Here is a 26303-nt window from a genome sequence, read left to right on the forward strand (position 1 = left end):
TCCACACAAACACCACTGAATGACTGGACCGTTCCAGGGCAGAGATGGACTCCTGGATGTTGGCTACCCAATGATGGCGAGGGTAGCATTGGTCGATAGCTTGTAAGCTGCTCAGAGAGTCAGAACAGAGAGGAAACTACTCACCAGAACAGGAACGGATGTACTGAAGTGCACAATATACGGCGAAAAGCCCTGCAGTGAATACACTGGGCAAGGAATGCTGTTCAATATGGCCTCTGTGGACACAGGTGACGCCAACATTACAATCAGCCACTGAGCCATTGGTGTAAACAACTTCAGAGCCCCAGAACACGTCAAGAATTGAGAGGAAGTGACAGCGGAGAGTGCCTGGGTTAATTGAGTCCTTAGGGCCATGCAAAAGGTCCAGACAAAGCTTCAACTGAAGTGTATACCATGGAGGAGTACATGAATGAACTGCAAGTGGAGGTGGTAAAGGAAAGGACTCCAGTTCAGAAAGAAGGGATTTACGCAAACCCCAATCATGAGCCCTGTTGAACTGCCACAGGTAGAAAAAGGAAATTGTAATTCGGATGTTCAGCAGAACTACTAATGTGTGCAACATAACTGGCGAGCAGTTGTGAATGTCAGATCCGCAATGGAGGGACTCTGGCCTCCAACAGGACAATGGTCACCAGACTCTTTCTAAAAGCTCCTCTCACTGGGCAAATGCCACAGGGGTGCACTGGAAGTAAATGCAATGCTGAGGGTGCCGCCAAACCATAAACCAGACTCCAATAGTCAAGAAAGGACTGAACAAGTGCTCTGTAGAGCTGCAGCAGTGTAGAGCGATCTGCACCCCAGTTGGTGTTGCTCAGGCTGTAGAGAGCATTGCAGTGCTGCCAGCACTTCCACTTAAGCTGATGAAGGTGAGGTAGCCAAGTCAATCGGGCATCAAAAACCAGTCCTAAAAATTGATACATCCCCCCTACAGTGAGTGGATCATCATTAAGTTCAGGTTCCGGATGAACAGTACGACACCGACAGAAGTGCATGACACACGACTTTGCAGCTGAAAACTAGAAGCCGTGGGCTAGAGCCCATGATTGAGCCTTTTGAATGGCTCCCTGTAGGTGCCACTCAGCAATACCAGTACTGGAGGAGCAATATGAAATACAGAAGTCATCTGCATACAGAGAAGGGGAGACCAATGGCCCTACAGCTGCTGCGAGGCTGTCAATGGCCACAAAAATAGAGATACACTCAATACAGAGCTCTGTGGAATGCTATTCTCCTGAATATGGAGGGTGGGGAGGGGGGGGGGGTGGGGGGGGGGGACTATGTGAGGCACCAACTTCGACACTGAAAGTATGAAGCAACAGGAAATTTTGGATAAAAATTGGGAGCGGGTCCCAGAGGCCCCACTCACACAATGTGGCAAGGATATGACACAGCCAGGTCATGTCAAATGCTTTACGTAAGTCATAAAAGATGACAACCAGGTGTTAACATCTGGAAAAGGCTATTCGGATGGCAGACTCGAGGGACACAAGATTATCAGTGGTAGAGTGACTCTGGTGAAAGCCGCCCTGGCATGGAGCCAGTAGGCCAAGTGACTCCAGGACCCGACCCGACCCAACCCAACCGCTGACACCCCATATGTTCCAGCAGCTTACAAAGAGTGTAGGTGAGGCTGATGGGCCGATAGCTACCCACATCAAGCGGATTTTTACCGGGTTTTAGCACCGGAATGATGATGCTCTCCCGCCATTGCGACAGAAAGACATCATCACATCAGATCTGGTTGATGATGAGAAGGAGATATCGCTTGTAGGCAGACGAGAAATTTTTAATCATCTGACTGTGGACCTGATCCGGCCCAGGAGCTGTGTTGGGGAAATGTGCAAGGGCACTGAGGAGCTCCCAGTCTGTAAATGGGGCATTACAGGATTCACTGTGGGGTGTTGTGAACGAGAGGACTTTCCCTTCTAGCTGCTTTTAGAGAGTGCAAAAGGCTGGGGGGGTTATTCTCCGACATTTGATCTTTGTCAAGACTTGGGAAGGTGACATATGACAGCCAATGATTGACACGCACCTCTCCCAACACTCCTGTTTCCATTATTTTATACGCTGGCAAATGCGGGCACAGAGCCGCTTAAAGGCTATTAGGTGATCTAAGGAATGGTGCTGCTTTGTCACTGTAGAGCTTGCCAACGCTCTTTAATTGCCTCACCGACTTCTGGTGACAACCAAGGGACTCTCTTTCACCACGGGCACCCTAGAGAACGAGGGATCACATTTTCCACCACAGAAACTATCGTTGTAGTGATCTGCTCAATCACAACGTCGATGGCACCACATGGGGGAGATTCAACAGTGACAGCAGAGGTGAATGCCACCCAGTCTGCCTTTAAAGCCCATCTGGGTAGACGTCTGTGGGCCTGAAGCCGGGGGGAGTGACAGGAATATGGGGAAGTGGTCACTAATACACAGGTTGTCATGTGTTCTCCAGTGGATGGATGGGAGAAGTCCTGAGCTGCAAAAGGATAAATCAATGGCTGAGTAACTACCCTGAGCCACACTGAAATGTGTGGCAGCCCAAGTATTTAAGAGGCAGAGGTCGAGTTGGGACAGTAAATTTTCGACATCTCTGGCATGGCCAGTAAGCATGGTGCTCCCCCACAAGGGGGTTACGGGTATTAAAATCTACCAAAAGTGGGAAAGGTTTATGGAGTTGATCAAACAGCGCAGCCAATACGTTCAAGGGTACTGCACCAACTTGGAGGGAGATATATGTTGCAGACAGTTATTCCCTGCATCGTCCATATCCTGACAGCCACAGCTTCAAGAGGAGTTTGAAGGGGCACGGGTTCACTACATACTGAGTTCAGTACGTAAACGCAAAATCCACCTGACACTATTATATTCATTACAGTCCTTGTAATATCCCCTGTAGCCACAAAGGGCAGGTGTCTGCATTGCCAGGAATCAGGTTTCCTGGAGGGGAATGCAGAAAGCAGGTTGCCGTAGCTCAGCCAGGTGGTGGAAAAAAACTGCTGCAATTCCACTGGAGGATGACATGATTGTGAGACTGGGAAGGCATAAAACAGTCAATGAGACAGTCTACGCCTAAAGGTCACCTGCCATCACTGACTTATTTCCTGAACACGCTATATCCATTATGTCTGAGGGTCTGGCGAGATCTAGGTCCTCAGCAGATGCCAGAATCTTCATCCCCGGATGCCAGAATCTTCACCCCATCCTCAGACGCAGAGCTTGTAGGCAGCTGTGGTGTGGGTGCCACCGCAATTCCCTTGGTCTTGGGGCTCTTGTTTCTGGCTTTTTCTCACTAATCCTTTGCTTTCTCTGTCTCTGAGGCTTCATTGATTCAGTCCCCAGGACTGAGGATGATCATGAAGCCCTACGACCAGCTGCTTTTGGCCACTTCAGACATTGGCAGGTGTCACCTTTCCCCTTAGCAGAAACCTGGGAAGGGAGTGACCAAAGGGATCCCTTCCTAGTGAGAGGAGCTGAAGAAGACTTATGCTTCTCTGGTTGAGAATTGGGGAGACAGTGTTCCCGAGGTAGGTGGTGCGGGAGCAACAGGGAGGGAAGTGACCCCCCCCCCCCCCCCCCCCCACCATCAACAGGGCAGGTGTAGTCTTCACGCTCTGAGAATCAACTGGAACTCTTGGAACTGATGGAGCTACAACTGTTCTCATAGCGGCAGCGTAAGAGGAGGATATAGCCACAGGATGTAGGCGCTCAAATTTCCTCCTTGCCTCAGTGTAGGTCAGTCGCTTAAGTGTCTCTTATTCCGTGATTTTTCTTTCGGGCTGTAAAATCCTACAATCTGGTGAGCAAGGGGAATGATGCTCTCCACAGTTGACACAGATGGGAGGCGGGGCACATGGAGTATTGGGATGGGATGGACATCCACAATCTTGACATGTGATGCTGGAAGTACAACGGGAAGACATATGGCCAAACTTCCAGCACCGCATTGGGAGTGGGATATATGGCTTGACATCACAGTGACAGACCATCACGTTGAGCTTCTCAGGTAATGAGTCACCCTTGAAGGTCAAGATGAAGGCATTGGTGGCAACCTGATTATCCCCCAGACCCCAATGGATGTGCCAGACAAAATTTACTCCTCGTCACTCTACGTTGGTACGCAGCTCGTTGTCATACAGCAAAAGAAGGTCCCTGTGGAATGTAATACCCTGGGATAAAAGTACTCTCTTATGAGACGTGATGGTAACAGAAACATTCCCCAGCTTGTCACAAGAGAGTAATGCCCATGACTGGGCAGAGGATGACATTTTTATCAAGACTAACCCTGACCACATTTTTGGACAAGCCCTCCACCTCCCCAAACTTATCCTCTAAATGCTCTACAAAAAACTGAGGCTTCATAGCTCTCGTACATACAAGGTACCAGGGCAAATAAGGTTTGCTGCCATCCTCAGCTTGGCATTCCTCCCATGGTGTGGCAAGGGAGGGCAACACTTTAGGATCATACTTCCTTGCATTGCATTGAGACTTTGAATGCTTATAGACTGCTAGTGTTTGATCACCAGCAAATGACGACGTGGTAAGCTTCATCGCACGTCATCTGCCCTGATGCCACCCACTCCGACCAGGGGCACTCCCCACAGGTGCCACCCAGCCACAGCAGAGGCCCTGAAATGAGTAATGTCTTGGCCACAATTTTCCCCACCCTTCCTGCAGCATTACCAGATTTAATTCGACTACACTGTTTTGCTTTTGTTGATGTTCATCTTATATCCTCCTTTCAAGACTCGGTCCATTCTGTTCAGCTGCTCTTCCAGGTCCTTTGCTGTCTATGACAGAATTACAATGTCATCGGCAAACCTCAAAGTTTTCCCTTCTCCATGGATTTTAATACCTACTCTGAACTTTTCTTTTGTTTCCTTTACGGCTTGCTCAATATACAGACTGCATAACATTGGTGACGGCTACAACCCTGTATCACTCCTTTCCTAACCACTACTTCTCTTTCATGTCCCTCGGCTCATAACTGCCATCTGCTTTCTGTACAAATTGTAAATAAATAGCCTTTCGCTTCCTGAATTTTACCCCTGCCACCTTCAGAATTTGAAAGAGAGTATTCCAGTCAACGTTATCAAAACTTACCCTAAGTCCACAATGCTAGAAATGTAGGTTTGCCTTTCCTTACCCTCTCTTCTAAGATAAGTCGAAGCGTCAGTATTGCCTCACGTGTTCCAATATTTCTACGGAAACCAAACTGATCTTCCCCGAGGTTGGCTCCTACCAGTTTTTCCATTCATCTGTAAGGAATTTGTGTTACTATTTTGCAGCCGTGGCTTATTAAACTGATAGTTCGGTAATTTTCACATCTGTCAACATCTGTTTCCTTTGGGATTGGAATTATAATATTCTTCTTGAAGTCTGAGAGTACTTTGCCTGTCTCATACATCTTGCTCACTAGATGGTAGAGTTTTGTTAGGCCTGGCTCTCCCAAGGCTGTCAGCAGTTCTAATCAAATTTTGTCTACTCCCGGAACCATGTTTCGACTTAGGTCTTTCAGTGCTCTGTCATACTCTTCACGCAGAATCATATCTCCTATTTCATCTTCATCTACATTCTATTCCATTTCTATAATATTGCCCTCAAGTACATCGCCCTTGTATAGACCCTCTATATACTCCTTCCACCTTTCTGCTTTCCCTTCTTTGCTTAGAACTGGGTTTCCATCTGAGCTCTTGATATTCATATAAGTGGTTCTCTTTTCTCCAAAGGTCTCTCTAATTTTCCTGTAGGTAGTATCTATCCTACCCCTAGTAATATGCGCCTCTACATCCTTACATTTGTCTTCTAGCCATCCCTGCTTAGCCATTTTGCACTTCCTGTTGATTTCATTTTTTAGATGTTTGTATTCGTTTTTGCCTGCTTCATTTACTGCATTTTTATATTTTCTTCTTTCATCAATTAGATTCAATCTCTCTTCTGTTACCCAAGGTTTTCTATTAGCCTTCATCTTTTTACCTACTTGATCCTCTGCTGTCTTCACTATTTCATCTCTCAAAGCTACCCATTCTTCTTCTACTGTATTTCTTTCCCCCATTCTTGTCAACCGTTCCCTAATGCTCTCCCTGAAGCTCTCTACAACCTCTGGTTCTTGCAGTTTATCCAGGTCCCATCACCTCAAATTCCCACCTTGCTGCAGTTTCTCCAGTTTTAATCTACAGTTCATAAGCAATAGATTGTGGCCAGAGTCCATGCATGTCTTACAGTTTAAAAGCTGGTTACTGAATCTTTGTCTTACCATTATATAATCTATCTGCCATCTTCCAGTATCTCTAGGCTTCTTGCATGTATACAACCTTCTTTTATGACTCTTGAACCAAGGTGTTAGCTATGCTCTGTGCAAAATTCTACCAGGTGGTTTCCTGTTTCATTCCTTACTCCCATTCCATATTCACCTACTACTTTTTCCTTCTCTCCCTTTTCCTACTGTTGAGTTCCAGTCACTATTAAATTTTCCATCCCCCTTCACTATCTGAATATTTTCTTTTATCTCATCATACATTTTATCAATCTCTTAATCATCTGCGGAACCAGTTGGCATAGAAACTTTTACTACTCTGGTAGGTGTGGGCTTCATGTTTATCTTCACCACAATAATGCTTTCACTATGCTGTTTGTAGTAGCTTACCCGCAGTCCTATTTTTTTATTCATTATTAAACCCACTCCTGCATTACCCCTATTTGATTTTGTATTTATAACCCTGTATTCACCTGACCAGAAGTCTTGTTCCTCCTGCCAGCGAACTTCACTAATACCCGCTATATCTTATTTTAACCTATCCATTTCCCTTTTAAAATTTTCTAACCTACCTGCCCGATTAAGGGATCTGACATTCCACACTCCGATCCGTGGAATGCCAGTTTTCTTTCTCCTGATAACAATGTCCTCCTGAGTAGTCCCAACACAGAGATCTGAATGGGGGACTATTTTACCTCCGGAATATTTTACCCAAGAGGACGCCATCATCATTTAACCATACAGTAAAGCTGCATGCCCTCGGAAAAAAATTATGGCTGTTTTTTCCCCTTGCTTTCAGCCGTTCGCAGTACCAGCACAGCAAGGCCGTTTTGGTTAGTGCTACAAGGCCAGATCAGTCAATCATTCAGACTGTTGCCCCTGCAACTACTGAAAAGACTGCTGCCTCTCACAGAAATCGCAAGTTTGTCTGGCCTCTCAACAGATACCCATCCACTGTGGTTGCACCTACAGTACGGCTATCTGTCCGGCGAAGGGGGGGGGGGGAGTATAGTTAGTATGCACCATATAGTGGAAATATAGTCGCAGATATGCACAACAAAAAGACTGCCGGAAAGTGAGCCTTTGACCAACAATGACTTCGTCACACACACACACACACACACACACACACACACACACACACACACACACACACACACACACACACACACACCTCATTCAAACATGAACACCATCTCTGGCAGCAGAAGCCAGGCCACAATGAGCAGTGCAAGATGGTGGTGGGAGTAAGGAGTAGGCTGAGGTGGGGAGGAATAGGGATAGCAGAATGTGGGGGTGGGGGGAGGCAGTAAAATGATGCTTGTGCGTGCATGCGTGCGAGGCGGAGAGAGGGTAGGGCAGCTCGGTGCAGTAGGGAGGCTAGATGGATGGGGAGAGGGGAGAGTGGTAGCGGAAAAGGAGAGAAGTGAAAAGACTGAGACTGCATTGCTAGAATGGAAACAGGGAAAGGGCTAGTTGTGTAAGGATGGTGACTAATAAAGGTTGAGGCCAGGAGGGTTACGGGAACATAGGATATATTGCAGAGAGAGTTCTCACCTGTGCAATCCAGAAAAGATGGTGTTGGCGGGGAAAATCTAGATGGCACACGTTGTGAAGCAGTCATTGAAATGCAGAATGTCAACTTTGGGTGGCAAACTCAGCAACTGGGTTAAGGGGTAGGGGGTAGGGGGTAGGGGGTAGGGGGTAGGGGGTAGGGGTGTGATGGGGGACGGTAAAGTGCTGCTTGTGGGAGCGTACAGAGCCGAAGTGGAGAGGGTAGGACAGCTAGGTGCTGTCTGACCGTTAGCAGAAGAGGGGGGGTTGGATTGTTTATTGGAGAAGACCAGAGGGGAGTCTTGGTTGTCATGCCCACATAGGAGGATATGACACAGTGGTTGCAGCTTAACTTTTAGAGCACGACTTGTTTCACAGGTAGCCCTGTCTTTGATGGGATACGTGATGTATTTGACGTGGCTTCAGTAGCTGGGAGGATGTATGGGACAGGTGTTGCATCGAGGTCTATTACAGGGGTATGAGGTATGAGGCAAGGGGGTTGGGAGCATGGGTTGTGTAGGGATGGAGGGGGATAGTTCGTAGGTTTGGTGGGTGCCAGAATACCACTACAGGAAGGGTGGGAAGGATAGTGGGTAAGACATTTCTCATTTCACGGCACGACAAGTGACAGTCAAAACCTTAGCAGAGAAAGTAATTCAGTTGGTCCAGTCTCGGTGGTACTAAGTCACCAGGGGAATGCTCCTCTCAGGCCAGACTGAGGGACTTGGGAGGTGGTGTGTGACTGGAAGATACGGCATGGAAGATCTGTTTTTGTATACAGTTGGGAGGATAATTATGGTCTGTAAAAGCCTCAGTGGGACCGTCGGTACCTATCAATAGGGACTCCTCATCACTACAGATGGAATGGCCGCAGGTGGGTAGGCTGCAAGGGAGGAATTTCTTGGTATGGAATGAGTAGCAGCTGTCAAATTGGAGGTATTGCAGGTGTTCGGTAGGTTTGACATGGACAGTGATACTGATGCAGCCATCTTTGAAGTGGAGCTCAACATCAAGGATGATGGTTTGCTGGGTTGAGTAGGACCAGGTGAAACGAATGGAGGAGAAGGTTTCGAGGTTCTGGAGGAATGTGGATAGGGCGCCTTCACCCTCAATGCTGATCATGAAGATGTCTTCAATGAATCTGATCTCAGGAAGGGTTTTGGAATTCTGGGTGTTTGGGAAGGATTACTGTAAATGGCCCATGAACAGGTTGGCATAGGATGATGCCATACAGGTGCCCATAATTCTACCCCATAATTGCTGGTAGGTCACACCTTCAAAGGAGAAGTAATTGTGGGTGAGGATATAGCTGGTCATGGTGACTAGGAAGGAAGTTGTGGGTTTGGAATCTGCCGGCCATTTGGAAAGATAGTATTCAACAGCAGTAAGGCCATTGGCATTAGAGATGTTAGTATAAAGGGATGTGGCATCAATAGTGACAAGCAGGGCACCACATCATAAGAGAACAGAAAGTGTAGAAACTCGGTGGAGGAAATGGTATCTTTTATATAGGAAGGTAGGTTGTGAGTAACAGGCTGAAGGTGTTGGTCTATGAAAGTGAAGAGCATAGTAACTGGCCACAGTGGGGCATCCTGGGTGGTTGGGTTTATGGACTTTAGAAAGCATGTAGAAGATAAGAGTGTTGGGAGTGGTAGGCGTGAGGAGAGAGATGGACTCTGGCGAGAGGCTGTTACATTCCAACCTGATTTTCCATTGTTTCATTCTGCCTGACAACTTTTCATCCACCCCATAAACCAGTGCTGTTTTCCTTTGTTACTATTTTCTAACACATTACTATACTCAGTGTCCATGCTTCTTTCTCTCCTTTCTTGCGTTTCCCTTGTTGCCTTAAAAACTGCACTGCGCACTGTATTTACGAGCCATGCTGTATCAACAGGCCGGCGCACAACAGCCACCTACAAGACCATGCTGATTGTTGGTACAGCATCTCATGTCTCACATTACTCCTGCCCATATTATAAATCCTATACCTTCAGCCTGATCATTCTTCCTGTGTCACTCTCACATATTTTCACATTTTATTTCCCGTACCTTTGCTGTGTGACAAGAACCTGTATCTCAGTCTACCAAACTGTCCCCACCCATCCAACCTCTCCTCCTCCTCCTCCTCCTCTTCTTCTTTATTCCAGTTCTCACATACTAACTTCACCTAATCTAGTCACATTTGCCGTCCTCCTCCTTCACACTTATCCACCCACAGAGCTGCAACACACATCGCTATCCTATAATTTATTTTTTCTTTGATCTCATTGTGTCTTCATGCCAATTGCGTTTGGTTTCTGAATTTCACCATTTGCCTAGTACCTCAGATTTCATCTTGTTTCACCTTACTTCCTCTCTTTCATCCTTCTCATGACTTTTTCCACGTGTTTGGGTGTATTTTTGCGATTTTTTTGGGCATAATTCTACATTATTTATGTATTTTTATAGTTTTTTTTCACACCACCATGGATTCTTGTTCCTTCCGTCTCGTCAATACAGAAAATTTTCCTTATACCTAGCCAGAACCCAGTCCCATATACTGCTTCTGTGCTGTTGCTTAGCTGGAATCCCCGCAAATGGTTTTAGCGTCAAATTACCCATCTCTGGCTGCCACCCTTCCTGCCACAACGGACTCCACTTGTTCAGATTCTGCCAATCCCTCACCAACACTGTCCTGCAGAACCACATCACTCGGTCCCAAACCTCCTTGCAATACATTCTTTCCATCTGCAAAATTCTCCTGCTATGCAGTACCAAATTCCTAGATCCCATAACACGCATTTAAATCCTTTCCCTCCAGGAACTAGAGTAACATGCACATTGCCACCTGAAAAAACTCTCCAGCCTGTTCACTTCTTCTCACACCTTGGACTACCACTATCCACCAACTCTACAACAACCTCCAAACCTCCCCCATGTCCCCCCCACAGCTGACAAACCCTGTCTCACAGACCTCCTGGAACGCTTAGAGACTGCTGGCGGCTGGCCGCCAGCAAGAGATGATGTACCACGCTTCATTGCGGGTTATCCGCCCTGATGCCACCTACTCCGACCAAGGGCCCTCCCCACGGGCGCCACCCAGCCTCAGCAACGACCACCTGGCAGGATGGCCATTGCCGGGAGTCCCAATGCCCCAAGGAGATAGGCATCTACTCCTTGGCATACATGGGGAGTTAACGGCGCTGGCATCAGCAGAGCGATCCCTGTGTAGTCAGGGGGCTACAACCAACAGGGTACATGGCAGCCCCACCACAATGGACTGGCTACCGTGCTGGATTTCAGGTGATGTAGTCCAATATCGTCATTGGCGCATAAAGCGACACAGCATAGCAGACTGCAATAAACTGCACCCAAGAACAAATCCACGCCCAAGAGATGGTAGGTGAGCGGGACTGCTAAGTGATGACGACAAACCTGGCTAGAGATGGTAATGCAGGATGGACACATCGCTCCTTGTAAGGCGCCCTTCCCCAATCGGCTCGCTCTTCGGAAAATTTAGAAGGATGGAGGTCAAACCCGTTAGGGGACCATCTCACAAGGCCAAAACGTTTGAGACTCCTTTTAGTCGCCTCTTACGACAGGCAGGAATACCGTGGGCCTATTCTTACCCCCGAACCCACGGGGGGGGGGGGGGGGGGGGGGGTCCTTAGGAACTGGTTTCTGCACAGTGGTAGCAGAAGAAGTGGTGAAATGGGAGGTTTCGTTGTCTTATAAACCTTTTTGGATTCTGCTAATCTTTAGCTGACACATAAAAAGCAGCCACATCAGCTTGTTGTCAAAGAGGAGTCCCACAAATCAGTACTGAGGAATAACATTCAAGTGATGCATGCCCAAACCCAAGCAGAGATTTGGGATTGAATGGACCATGGTATGACATCAGAAATGAATTACTCATATTTTCACAGGATATAATGGGAAGTTATGGAAAAGGGTTTATATGGAGGATCCTCAGATGGTGCCTTGGAGCTTGTGTTCAGCCAAGGCTACAGGTCGGGAGCTATAACAAATGCAACAGTCATTGACATACAGTGTGAGGGTGACTGATCTGATCGACGTCACTACCCCACTGATGGCAATGAAGCCATTTGGAAGACCACTCTCTTGGGCCCATGGAGAGTTGAGTGATATGCCACGTCTAGCACAAAGCAACCATCAGAATAAAGTGATGAAAAAACTGTTAGCAAGCCTGAAAATGTGATGGCATGTGTTATATGCTTTATGAAGGTAAAAGTGGACTGCACTGAGATCGTACTTAGAAAAAGTCTGGTGGATGGCTATTTCCAAACAGATGGTCCCGTGATTCAAGAAAGTAGCATAATCATTGGGCTACCATCCTTTAAAGCAGTTTGCAGAACATGTTTGCGAGGCTAACTGGACAGTATCAGCCAAGATACATGGGGTTTTGCCTGGTTTAAGCACTGCAACAATGACAATGCCTTACCAGCGGAAAGGGAAAACCTTAAAATACGGTTGAAGATCCTGAATAGATGAATCCTTTTATTAACATTCAGAAGTTGGATCATTTGATTATAGATCAATACAGGGCCTGAAGAAGCATCATGTAGAAAGCTGAAGGAGCTCCAATCAGCAGAAAGTTCATTTTGTAATTCAGTGTGATGGGGGTAAAGGGCAGGGAGTAGTCTGCAAATTGTCCCATTAGTTCTAAAGGTAGCTATGTCATCTAACCTCTAAGAAATAAATAAATTGAACTTCAGGCTGCAATGAATGGTATCAATATTTATTGCATATGTATTGTGGAGTTCTGGTAGAAGTTTGAAATAAGTGACATTAACATTCATAACTTGGAAAAGTCAGTATTGTATCAAGAATATAAAAAATGAGAATGTGTATACCTCTACCAAATCAGGTATAAGATATAAAAGAAGGCAAGAAGCAAATCCCTTGAGTGTGGAAAAAATATTCTGAAGTAGCAGCTGTGCAGCTCTATGAAATAGAAGGAAAAGTTATAGTCATTTCAATATTTGGACCATCTACTGAGAATACAGAAATATTCATTGATCAATTAGAAACACTTGAATGTTCTGCCTCCTGAAAAAGCCACTGTAATTGTCTTTGGAGACCTCAATATAAATCTTGTGAATGAAAGTTTGCTGAAAGATCTGTTCTTGACCTTCTATGTAATTAAACTTATTTCACCACAAATATGAAACTCCAAGAATAACAAATAATAAGCAAATTCTCCAGGGTCAACATCTTTTCAAGCGTTTTTAACATGTAAACAAACATTTTCTACAGATAAATGTGTACCCTTTATCAACAGCCTAAGTAATAAGTTCTGGGCAGGAGTACTGTCACAGCTAAGCATGAACAATGCTTAATACACCTTTTCTTCACACTCCATGGAAAATTTCAGGTTGTGCATGCCAAGAATCATATCCCACAGTAGAATGAATCCCACTTGCTGGATAACAACTGGCATTAAAAATTCTTCAATGACTAAAAGGACAAAGTTATAAAATGAAAGCACCCACCGTTTATAACACCACCTTATGAATTATATGATGGGAGGCAATATCAAAATTTGATTAGTTGGGAAAAAATTATGAGAAATGTTAGCTTAATAACACAATCTGGTAACAAATAAGAAGCCGTATGGAAAAGTGTGAAATAGGGAAGAGATGTAAAGATCTGAAAATAATTCTCAGACACACACAAAAAATATTAATGTGAAAATAGAAAACTTTTAAATTATGCAGCTAACACATGAAACTCATATTAAGGAAAAAAACTGGAATGTTCAAAAGCTGCTTGTAGTATGAGGGTCACCGCAACAAATGAATATGGCTCAAGTGTAACGGGACCTGTACCAGATAGGACTAACAGGGGATATTGAATGTATACAGAGAAGGGCAGCACAAATGGTCACAGGTTTGTTTAATCTGTTAGAGAGTGTCACAGATATAGGCCTACTGAAAAAACTGAAATGACAGACTCTTGAAGACAGATTTAAACTATCCTGAGAAAGTCTATTAACAAAATTTTCAAGAACCGGATTTAAATGATTACTCTACAGTTATACTACAATCTCCTACATACAGCTCACACAGCAATCATAAGGATAAGATTAGAATAATTACTGCATGCACAGAGGCAGTCAAACAATAATTCTTCCCAACCTCCATATGTCAATAGAACAGGAAGAAACCCTAATAAGTGGTACAATGGGACATATCCTCTGCCATGAACCTCACAGTGGTTTGCAGAGTATAGATGTGGATGTAGAAAAACATGGAATGTTAATGACATGCTGATCTGTTAAAATCAAGATTGCTTCACTTGTAAGACCTTAGGTGAACATTGCCAGTTTGTCATATATTGGAGGAGTGGTTTCCTGGAAGGCTGAAAAATCCCACCAATGAAGCCATCATTCAAAAAAATGGTAATGAACACAAGATGGTAATTTAACAACCCATAACACTAAAACGTCAAAGAAACAATAATAACGTGCCACACAGGGAGGGGGAGTCAAAATCTAGTCTAGCAGAAGTGAATTTACTTCTTTCTAAAGTAATTCATATTGTAAACAATGGCAAAAAAAAAGAACTCACAAAATCAGTTTATTATCAGAAACAAAGAAAGTCAAAATAAGAGGACACAAGGAAGTGTTCTAGGTCCTACGCCATTTCTCATATACACAAATGAGGTACAAACCACTGACAATGGAGGCAAAGCAAAGTTATTTGCAAATGACACTAGTGTGTTGGTACGTACTCTAAAGGAATTCTGCTATAGCTTACAACTACAGAGCAAGTCCTCAAGTATGTGCACCCTTTGGTTGATGCTAAAAGACTGCTACTAAATTTGAATAAAACAAATTACATGTAATTTGGGAAATTATATACAAATGATAAGATAAACGTAGTGTTAGGTGACAAAGCCTTCGAATAAAATGTACAAAACTACTAGGGACTCATGTTAGTAGAAACCTAAATTATAAAGACGCTGCAATGAAACCTATTTAGACATTCAGTTCAGACTGTTTTGCTCTAAGAATTATCTCAAACATTTACACTGTGGAAGCTGCAAGGATGGCATATTCCGACAATTTCCAGTCCCTTGCCACATGTAGAATAACATTTTGATGTCCCACCACCTGCCATTTAAAAGAATTATGTTGTATTAAAACACAGTGTTATCCAAATAATAATCCATTGCCATCCACAGACACATTGGAACCACTATTCAAAAACAAGAACACCAATGGTATCCTAAAATACACACAATTTTGAAACAAATGATGACTCTTGTAGCTGTGTAACACCCAACAGAGCGCAGCTTTCCATACACATCAAGCAAAAACAACAAAACAACACATACTCAAAGGCACATGAGCCATAATTTGGTTAAACTTTACAACACACTGTCAACTTACATCAGAAAATAAATTGAATTAAAAGCAGAACCGTACAGGAAAAAAGATACTGGCAGATGTCGAGATACTGGCAGAAGTAAATCTGTGAGGACAGTGCGGGAGTTGTGCTTGAGTAGCTCAGATGGTAGAGCACTTGCCCTTGAAAGGCAAAAGTCCCGAGTTCGAGTCTCGGTCCAGCACACAGTTTTAATCTGCCAGGAAGTTTAAGAACTGTACAAAGATTCTACTCAGGCAATGTCTGTACTGTGAAGTGATTATGCAGGCCCCATAGTGTTCAGCTGAATATGTTTAGAGACTATATTAAACCAAACACAAAACTACTGGGTTTTTTATCCCTTTAAATTGTTAATATGTTTACATCTTTAACATGATAAAATGAAATATAAGTATATAAATAAATCTTTACAGTGAAATAAAAACAAAACAATACCCTAATCAAACTAACAATCTTCTCGAAATCACACAACTGTAAAATCAGAACCTGCTGCTGAGGAACATTCAATACCATGTTGCTTTACTCTCATGCATTTCAATATGTTTCAATGCTTCTTAGAGCACAAAGTGATCAACACATTCCTGCTTCAGTCTGTCTTCTTCTGCAGTGGTGACCCTCTTGTTGTCATCCAATATATGAGTAGTATACCTGTGTTTACACACAGCAAGTGTCAACTAGTCTCCAGCATACACAATCAGGTTCGTGTCAGCAGAAGGCACAGATTATTCCACTCCACTTATTTCTGCTTTCTGAATCGAGTTGTTCATGAGGCAGGCACAGTGTGCTTGGGTGTTATCTACTTGAACTACGAACCTGTCACTGAAATGTACACTGTAGGACTGCACAATAGGCTATCCCAACACTGTACAGCCCTCTGATTACCTTTGACGGTGATAAGGTGTCCAAATCTGTACGATATTGGCACTAAACACAACTGATCAACCTCTTTGTTAAACAGTCCTTCATAACCTCAGCATAGTCATTAGATAAAACCTTTTCTCATTGGTGAATAGACCCTGATGTTGTTGACCCAGGTTCTATTCCAGATGTTTTTTGTGCACCACTATACGTTTGAGGCAGAGGATTTGCACTGTTAGATGACTACAGGGCAAACTGAACGTATGGTTGCATACTGTCTGGGCTGACACATACCAATCTGTTGCCTTGTAGGCAGTGCACAGATCTATCACAAAAAATTATTTATAGTATCAGTCATTATCTGTTTGTATTGACAATGTTCGGAACTATGGGACATATTTAAGGTTTTGTGTCTCGTGATAGAGGTTGAATGTTTGAATGACATCGCTGCGATATGTGCCAACTTCGCAGCAAATGTTCTGTGCTGACCATCTTTTTTGTCACAAAACGGTCTTTTGAAGTACGTTGACAGACTGAACATGACTGGAGACGTGCACTCTACTTAACCCACCGAACTGCACAGAAAATGCAATTTTACTTTTACCCCTATTACAGACTTTTTTTTAGATAAAAAACATGTGAGTACTCGTTTTCTAATAAAAATCGCCTGTTTTTGATAGTAGATGAAATTCATACACTTTTCATTTTCCTAAAATTGAATTTACATGAAATTTGCACGTACATTCGGAAAACTTCCATGTTACATTTGCTGTCTACGAATGAACAAATAAATAAATGGAAAATTAAATACAAATCGTCTATGGAAGCAACTTACGCCGGCACGACGCAAGACATCAACAGATATCACAAATTCCATTTCTTCTGCTCCCTCTGCTAACAAAAAGACAGCAGATTTCTTAGCCATTGCCCCTGTTTCACTCGTGAGAAACGCTTTCTGTAAGGCAAATATACAAGCTGTTGAGCGTCGCAGTATCATGCCATTTGCACACACAATACAAACGCCGTTGACGGCACGCAACTGACCTTTGTCAATGTCGTCTGCTCCTTGCCAACCTTCGAATTACACATGCATGATTGCGGAATTTTGTTCATTGTGGCAGGAAATCAGTTAACACATTTAGTAATTTTGTCTTCCATTGGCTATCTTCAAAACATGATGATTTTTATAATATTCACCGCGTATGAATTATTGTTACAGATTGTAGCTGCAAATCATTATAAATTTGTCAGCATGATTTCGCTCTTTGTGTTGTTTTTCCGGAAAGATATGAATTGAGTCAAGGTTGTTATTGTTTGCATGAGAGTCTTAATTTAAAGGTATGGACTGCAAGTCTTCTCTTGTATACGTTGTATGTCGTTTTAGTTACGGAACAATTAACATACGTGGTTGTATAGTTCTGTATGCATTTTTGTTTTATTTCTAGCTTTCAGTTAGTAAAGTGACAAAATCAGCTGTTTGATAAGCTTAGCCAGGTTGATGAGATTGTTATAATCCTCGCTTATATTTCAGAGTTGCGATATGTTCTTGAGACGTACCTGTTACGATAAAATTAGTTGTTAATAGATTTCGTACACGACTCGACGTCACGTGTGAATGAGAAGTGATCGTGTTTTTCATGGGAAGCCAAGGCATAAGAATTGTTATCGGCGTTGTCACTATCGTATGTTCTCACAGTCATTGACAAGGCAGGTAGAAAATAGAATTATTGCCAAGTGCATTTCATATAGCTTTCGGTATTCTGTTTCAGTGACGTGATTGTGATCAAGAATAAATGTGGTTGGAATGCATCCTGGACCGATTCAAGTGCCTGTCTTCGTATATCCAACACCAATCATATTTTATCTTGAAGACCAAGCGTCACACAAACAAGTATTAACTTTATACAATCCTTACGAATTTCCAATTAGATTCAGAGGTAAGCAAAGTTAGTAGTCACTACTGTTCTTAACATTTTCTTTTCTCATAAGATGGGGGAAACAGCTGTTTTGTAGAAGATTACGTAAAATTTTACTGCAGTGAATAAACGAAATGTTAAGGACAATTATTTTGAACATTGTTTCATCTAATTGTTAGATTTTTAATTGAAACATGTTCAAGTAAAGGAAGTGGTATATTGATTCTAAAGTTTGTGTGACTGCTTAGTAACATTATGGTATAAATTACCTGATTTCTGTGGAGATATAACTGTTGTGCAATTCAACTATTCAAACCATAGCATTGACATGTTCATACTAAGAGTCAACTCTTCAACTTGTGAATGCAAAACTGTAGTTTAACAAATTTAACCATAGTATTAACAGAAAGAGACCCCAAAATAAGATTTTTCAGCAGTGATTTTAGTGATCACAATATCTATCAAGACAACTCAATTTTATGCTGATGTTGGGAAAAATACAAGACACACTCCAGTAAAACCGATGTAAATAACATATTTTGCAGCTTCTGTAATGTTTCTTCATTATTTTGATGCAGTAACTGAAATGAAAAAGTGGAGGGTTAGTGTGGTTAAAATAATTGTTGAGGAAAGGAAGTCTTACAACAAACATAATGGGAAAAAAGCTCCCGTAATTCCTTAACCACATCAAATTACACCATTATTCAAAAAGTATGTTGAAAATTCATCAAATTTTCGATAAGACAATAAGAAAAGCTAAATGGTATATTAAGGAAAGGTTTGAAGGAAGTGTGACTAACAGCAATGAGGGAATAGCAACAAGTGCTCTTGATAGGAATACGGCTACGATTGATCCCATTCTGGTGCATGTGTGGGACCTGCATGTGCTACACACTGATGTGGAGGAGTAGACTGAGAGAGAGGTAGAACAGAGGAAGGTGCAAGTAAAGAACAAGTAAAGTTTGAAGCCATGGGGACAAGAGCGGATGTTGGATGGTGACTATTGGAGATTGAGGTCAGAAGGCTTGTATGATTAAAGTATGTGTTATAAGGACAACTGTCATTTATGCAATTCAGAGAAATAGTTATTGAGGGCAAAATCCAGATGGCACATGTCATGAAGCAGCCGTTGAAGTCAAGTAGTTGTGCTCAGCAGCATTTCAATCACTGTGTGGTCAGTACTGCTCGATTGACCGTGTGGACTGTCAGTTGGTGGTCATGCCCTTGTTATAGCCTGTCAACACTTCAGACCAGAGCTGAAATAGGAAATTTTGTAAATTAGATTGGGGAAATTGGTGAAGGGATACTGCTTTTTAGAGGGATGTTAGGATTGTGAGAAATATGTCTTTCTACATCTACATCTACATGACTACTCTGTAATTCACATTTAAGTGCTTGGCAGAGGGTTCATCGAACCACAATCATACTCCCCTTCTACTATTCCACTCCCGAACAGTGCGCGGGAAAAACGAACACCTAAACCTTTCTGTTCGAGCTCTGATTTCTCTTATTTTATTTTGATGATCATTCCTACCTATGTAGGTTGGGCTCAACAAAATATTTTCGCATTCGGAAGAGAAAGTTGGTGACTGAAATTTCATAAAAAGGTCTCGCCGCGACGAGAAACGTCTTTGCTGTAATGACTTCCATCCCAACTCTTGTATCATATCTGCAACTGTGGGTGGTGTGGGGAGAATTTTGTCAAGGGATAATCTCATTTCAGGGGTTGACATGAGAAAGTCGTATCCCTGGCGGAGTAATTTGTTGATGTATTCGAGGCCAGGATAATATTGGGTGACAAGGGGGTGCTTCTGTGTGGTCTGGAGGTAGGAATATTGTTGTTGGACGGGGAGGAATGTATTGCTCGGGAGATCTGTTTGGGGGGGAAGGTCTGCAGGATAGTTGCGAGAGAGGGAAGCACTGGTCAGGTAATTGGTGTAATTGTTGAGGGATTCGTCACTGGAGCAGATACGTTTGCCACGAATACCTAGGCTGTAGGGAAGGGAGCATTTGATGTGGAATGGGTGGCAGCTATCAAAGTGAAGGTACTGTTGTTTGTTTGTGGGTTTGATATGGACAGAGGTGTGGATGTGAGCTTCAACAAGATGAAGGTCAACATCCAGGAAGGTGGCTTGGGTTTTGGAGAAGGACCAGGTGAAATTCAGATTCAAAAAGGAGTTGAGGTTATGGAGGAAATTAAGGAGTATTTCTTCACCGTGAGTCCAGACCACAAAGATGTCATCTATAAACCTGTACCAGGCCAGGGGAATCAGCTGTTTGGTCTTCAGGAAAGCCGCCTCCATGCGGCCCATGAAGAGGTTGGCATAGGACGGTGCCATCCTGGTTCCCATGGCCATTCTCCTGATTTGTTTGTAGGTCTGGCCTTCAAAAGTAAAGTAATTATGGGTGAGGATGAAGTTGGTGAGCGTGATAAGGAACGAGGTTTTTGGAAGATCTTTGGATGGGTGTTGGGAGAGGTAGTGCTCAAGGGCAGAGAGACCATGGGTATGTGAGATGTTTGTGTAAAGGGATGTAGCATCTAAGGTGATAAGAAAGTTTTCAGTTGGGAGAGCAGTGGGAATGGATTTGAGGCATTCTAGGGAGTGGTTTGTGTCTTTGATGTAGGATGGGAGTCTGCGGGTGATAGGTTGGAGGTGTTGGTCTACCAGAGCTGAGATACGTTCTGTTGGGGCTTTGAAGCCTGCTACAATGGGATGGCCAGGCTGGTTCTCTTTGTGGATTTTGGATACTGGGTGGGGATACGTGGGTCAGGTGGAGTGAGTAAGTCTATGGAAGCCATTGTGAGGCCTTGTGAGGGACCTTGGATTTTTAGGATTTCTGCAGTTCAGTCTGGGTGGAGGGAATGGGATCCTGGGTAACAGCTTTGTAGGTTGAGGTGTCGGAGAGTTGACGCAGTCCTTCTACCACATACTCCACTCTGTCAAGTACCACAGTTGTGGAGCCTTTATCCGCCGGGAGGATGACAATAGAGCGGTCTGTTTTCAGCTCCTTACTGGCACGGGATTCAGCTGGGGCGATGTTGGGGGTTGTGGGGATGTTCTTCAAGAAGGACTGGGAGGCAACACTGGATGTGAGGAATTCCTGAAATGTGTGCAATGTCTGCCCCTACAGTAGTATTTCAGTCAGTAAGCGATATGTACACCAAGTTTGGTTGAAATCTATCCAGTGGTTCAGAAGATGTGAAACATATGCACGTACACTACTGGCCATTAAAATTGCTACACAACGAAGATGACATGCTACAGACGCGAAATTTAACCGATGGGAAGAAGATGCTGTGATATACAAATGATTAGCTTTTCAGAACATTCACATAAGGTTGGCGCCGTTGGTGACACCTAAAACGTGCTGACATGAGGAAAGTTTCCAACCAATTTCTCATACACAAACAGCAGTTGACGGGCGTTGTGTGGTGAAACGCTGTTGTGATGCCTCGTGTAAGGAGGAGAAATGCGTACCATCACGTTTCCGACTCTGATAAAGGTCGGATTGTAGCTTATCGTGATTGCGGTTTATTGTATCGCGACATAGCTGCTCGTGTTGGTTGAGATCCAATGAGTGTTAGCAGAATATGGGATCGGTGGTTTCAGGGGGTAATACGGAATACCGTACTGGATCCCAATGGCCTCGTATCACTAGCAGTCGAGATGACAGGCATCTTATCCGCATGGCTTTAACGGATCGTGCAGCCACGTCTCGGTCCCTGAGTCAACAGATGGGGACGTTTGCGAGACAACAATCATCTGCACGAACAGCTCGACATCGCTTGCAGCAGCATGGGCTATCAGCTTGGAGACCATCGTTACCCTTGACGCTGCATCACAGACAGGGGCGCCTGCGATGGTGCACTCAGTGACAAACCTGGGCGCACGATTGGCAAAACGTCATTTTCTCTGATGAATCCAGGTTCTGTTTACAGTATCATGATGGTCGCATTCGTGGCATGACAGTTCAAATGATGAAACTTGTTACTGACTCTGTACTGCCCATAACAACAGATATCTTCGTCATTCTTTGACTACAAGTGTTTTCCTTCGGGTTGATCTAATATATCAAATGTTAAAAGTTCTATAATGGCATTAATGTTTTATATTTTGTCATTCCTTTGTAGCCTGAGGAATATTTTGTTCTTCATGGACAAAAAAGAAATATGTGTCATCATGTAGTGCATGACAGAGAAAGCAACAGCTTTTCTAAAGTAACAAGTTCCCTCTTAATTTTGCTACTTTTCGCTTAGCTTGAGTAAACGCAAGTAATTGGCTCTTCCTCTTTCCTTGAAGTGTTGACTTTTTGATGGGCTCTACACAACACAATGTACAGATGACTGAATCTCCAGAACGGAATGAACAAATGAATTGATTGTGTTCTGTGCCAGTAATCACATGAGTAATATGATGACAGCTAACTTTTCTAAAACTGCAAACTAATATTTGTTTCCAGTTTGTATGGAAAATAAACATGTTATAAGGCTTGTTTACCACCATTTTAAATTTTCAGCTGTCAATTATTACCAAAACTCATTATTTTTCAGTACTATTATTTTAATGGTCATCGTATCTGAGATAACCTACTTCATTTTTTTCCAGTGTTGTGCACTGCTCCAAACAAGTACACAGTTGTAGATCCTGAGGGTTCTATTAGACCTCGCTGTTGTATTGATATCGTCGTTAGACATAATGCAGTTACGTTGGCGAATTGCAACATCACAGATAAATTTAGGATACAGATGCAAAATCATACAACTAAACAGGTAATTTTGTTGTTGCTCTTTTGATCTCAATAAATTTGTTTGTTTATTTATATTGAGTTCTGGCGATTCTTGTGAATACATCGTAGCGTATAGAAGTTTGTTATGTTTGCATTCTATGGTACTACATAAGTATTACTAATCAGTTTTAATTAAAGCATCTACAACTTTGGTTCTATTAAAGAAAAAGAAAACATATTTAAATATATTTACAATAATAAATAAACATGCGTAGAGCTAAGGAGCTGGGAATGTATCAGAGTTTTACAGGTACGTGGTTAATTGCATTGTGACTTTGAACTCCTCCATAGTGAAAATGAGGCCATTACAAATCTTACAGCTACTGAAATGTATTCCCTTCTGTACCATCTGAGGTTTGCAAGTTAATTACTGAGATCAAGCTGTGGGATCTAAACAACATTTCCAGATCATTTTTCATTTCAGAATCCTTCAGATTATATACATTTAAATCACCACAGACTACCAACTGCTTCTTGCTGTCTTAACACAGAAGCATAGTAAGGAATCCTTTGCTTCATATACAGTTCAAAGTTTCTCAGTGGAGATATATATGCAATTACTAAGGATGTAATTGAACAATTTTTCGATATTAATTCACATGTGGATGCTTCTGTGTCCCAGTTTCCACAAAATCTATTTCTTTTGATGTTTATGAACTTGCATACTGTCATAATATATGTAACAATTCTTCCTTTTCCTGTATTAGTTCTGGTTGAGTAAGGCACTAGAGTTTCATCTTTATTATGAAAAGGATAGTTGCTACTCACTGTATAGCGGACATGCTAAGTTGCAGATAGGCACATCAAAAAGGCTGTCAGAAAATGAGATTTCGGCCAACAAGGCCGTCATTGGTGACACACACACACACACACACACACACACACACACACACACACACACACACACACACACACGCGCGCGCCTAGCTAAAGCCACATTGCAAGCACCCACTGACAGTATGGTCACAGCAACCAGAGACCTGGTCGTGAGGGAGATTGGGGGGGGGGGGGATCTATTTCTTTTCATAACTCAAAATTTTGAAACAAAGAGGAAGCTCTTCTACTTTATTCTGATGAAAGAAGCTAACTCTACTTTTCTTTGCACTCATCAGCATTTTGTGGGGCACTCGTGTTTTAATTTCTTTGACAGCAGGCTGTCTGAATCCTGATTCTAAACTAAATCAGGTACGCCTCAGCCACTGTTAACCACAGATATCTTACTATGTGTTGCCCCATCCCCACAGTATATTTTCTGCAAGAATATATCATCAAATAGATATTACATTTGTTTGGTGTCTTTATCATATAATGGAAACCTCGGATGGAATAATGACAATACTATAAAAAGCATAGCTATTCACCATATAGTGGAGATGCTGATTAGCAGATAGGCACAACAAAAAGACTGTCAATCAAGCAAGCTTTCGGCCCGAAAAGCCCTCATCGAATTCAGACTCACTCCCCCCCAACACACACACACACACACACACACACACACACACACACACACACACACACACACACACTGCAAATGCAACTCACATACACACAACCACCATCTCTGGCTGCCAAGGCCAGACTGCCCTCGGCATCAGAAACAGTGTTCATGTATGTGAGAGGTGCGTGTGTGCATGCACACACACCTGATTCCAATGAAGGTCTTGTTGACCAAAAGCTTATTTGTTTGACATTCTTTTTGTTATGCACATTTGCGACTCAGCATCACCGCTATATGGTGAGTGGTAATCTGTCCTTTTCATAACGTTGTCATAACTTCATCACACATTTGCATTCGTTGCAGTTCTCCAATGACACGATTAACTTTGGGTGAACTAAACTGCAGAAAACATTAACTGGGACCCTGAAGATGTTCATGCTGACTTTAGGGGTAGGGATAATATCTTACAATGATGCTTTTCTAGTTTGCTGCTGATGGGAGAAGGAGGTAAGCAATGTGTGGCCTACAGTTAGAGAGAAGAGGGAATCTTTTTGTTGGGGGTGGGGTGTGGGAGCCTGTTCACAGCACAATCACAGATGGTAAAATTGCTGGTATTAGATATGAAAAATTGCAAAAAGATATTCCCTGTGAGATTAGAAGGAAACTGATGTCTTTAGAGTTCTTCTGAGGTCTTTTACATACACATTTAACTCATTGTGCTTATTAACTATTGCTACTTTTTTAAATTGCCACAGTTAAATCTGGCTAAATGTATAAAAAGGAAAATTCAGTTTGAAATGAAAGGAAGACTGCGGAGTACTTACCTCCAGGAGTTTCCGGTTTTCACATAATATTTTGATGACCAACCCATACATCGTCTTCAGAAGCTACAAGCTGTTCTATTGTGTGTTTTCACTGTTTGGACTCCAACAAGATTATGAACTCTTATTGATTTTGCACTGTTGTTTAAACCTTTGTTTGATCCCCAACTCTGGCCCTGCTGTTTGATGGTTGAAAACAAAGGAGTCTGATTGGAGCCCAGGCAGCATTGCTCACAGCACTTGAAGAGTATGACTGGATCATACTTCGAATTGTTGTACATAAAATGAAAAACAACTCAGCTGAAGATCTAGAAGCACACCATTAATCAATCATGCCAACAAAACCTAAGATATCGCATCACTTCAGTAATGGAAGGAGATCTTCCGCAATGTCGGCTTCACAGTATGTTGACTTGCTGACTTTCCTAACAACGTACTGAGATAAACAAGTTGCACATTGTTCACTAAAATCAAACATTATCCTGTATTAACACACCAGCAGTCATTAGGATTATGTTCGGTGTGAATTTCTTCAGCTGCTCTTCCCCTACTCTTCGTCCCACAACCCCCTCCTTCCTGCCCTCATTCACCCCACCCAATAAAACCACTCAACCCTGTCAAAATGTATTCCGCGAACATTTTATTCAAGTTCTCTGTCTTGTTTATTTACCTTTGAGCGACTGAACATCTCCATTATTTGGCAAGTTATCTTTATTCCTTCAAACTTTTCATCACTAGAGTCATAACTCTCATATCAGCGAAGGCAGGTGCTGACAGATATATTACGGAACCATCAGTTGCTAAAAAAATAGACACATGAATTATTTGCAGATGGAAACATTGGTGGAAGTAATCTGTGGAAAGATCAGTTGGGGTTCTGGAGAAATGTAAGGACACAGTAGGCAATATCTACCTCATCACTGACCATAGAAAGTAAACTGAAGAAAGGCATTTGTGGATTTAGAAGAGAAAAAAACTAAGCCTTTGATAGTGTTGACTAAAACACATTCTTAGTGATTCTGAAGGTAGCATAGATGAAGTACAGGGAGCAAAAGGTTATCTATAACTTAAAGAAAAACTGGACTGCAGTTATGAAGAGTCAAAGGACGTGAAAAGGAGGCTAGATTGGTTATGCAGAGGTGAAGAGACTAGCGTACACAGCTGTATCAGAGCAAGGTTGACTAAAACAATAAGAAATCTTGTACGAGTAGAAACACAACATTTTGGGCATGATCATTCTATCTAGGAACTAATAGATGCTTTAAA

The 26303-nt window shown here is 42.8% G+C and overlaps 2 protein-coding genes across 5 annotated transcripts in view; one reads left to right on the forward strand and one right to left on the reverse strand.

Annotated features, from left to right (window-relative positions):
- LOC126271111 (Parkinson disease protein 7 homolog) overlaps positions 1 to 17129 on the reverse strand; it is a 75471-nt gene extending 58342 nt beyond the window's left edge. The window contains exon 1 of the mRNA XM_049974126.1: positions 16910 to 17129. Coding sequence (XP_049830083.1) covers positions 16910 to 17071 — 162 coding nt within the window. The 5' untranslated portion in view covers positions 17072 to 17129. The remainder of the gene's footprint in view (positions 1 to 16909) is intronic.
- A 47-nt stretch (positions 17130 to 17176) lies between these two features.
- The window catches only part of LOC126271127 (motile sperm domain-containing protein 1-like), a 45211-nt gene continuing 36084 nt past the window's right edge, over positions 17177 to 26303 (forward strand). Inside the window, exons 1-4 of one of the 4 annotated variants that reach the window (XM_049974127.1) lie at positions 17224 to 17412; positions 17606 to 17756; positions 17844 to 18011; positions 22598 to 22761. In XM_049974127.1, the coding sequence (XP_049830084.1) occupies positions 17879 to 18011; positions 22598 to 22761 (297 nt within the window). In that variant the 5' untranslated portion in view covers positions 17224 to 17412; positions 17606 to 17756; positions 17844 to 17878. Of the gene's footprint in view, positions 17526 to 17605; positions 17757 to 17843; positions 18012 to 22597; positions 22762 to 26303 lie in introns of all 4 variants that reach the window. The other 3 variants (XM_049974130.1, XM_049974128.1, XM_049974129.1) reach the window with 3 other exon arrangements.

The sequence above is a fragment of the Schistocerca gregaria genome, chromosome 1 (genome assembly GCF_023897955.1).
Source record: "Schistocerca gregaria isolate iqSchGreg1 chromosome 1, iqSchGreg1.2, whole genome shotgun sequence".
Lineage (NCBI taxonomy): Eukaryota > Metazoa > Arthropoda > Insecta > Orthoptera > Acrididae > Schistocerca > Schistocerca gregaria.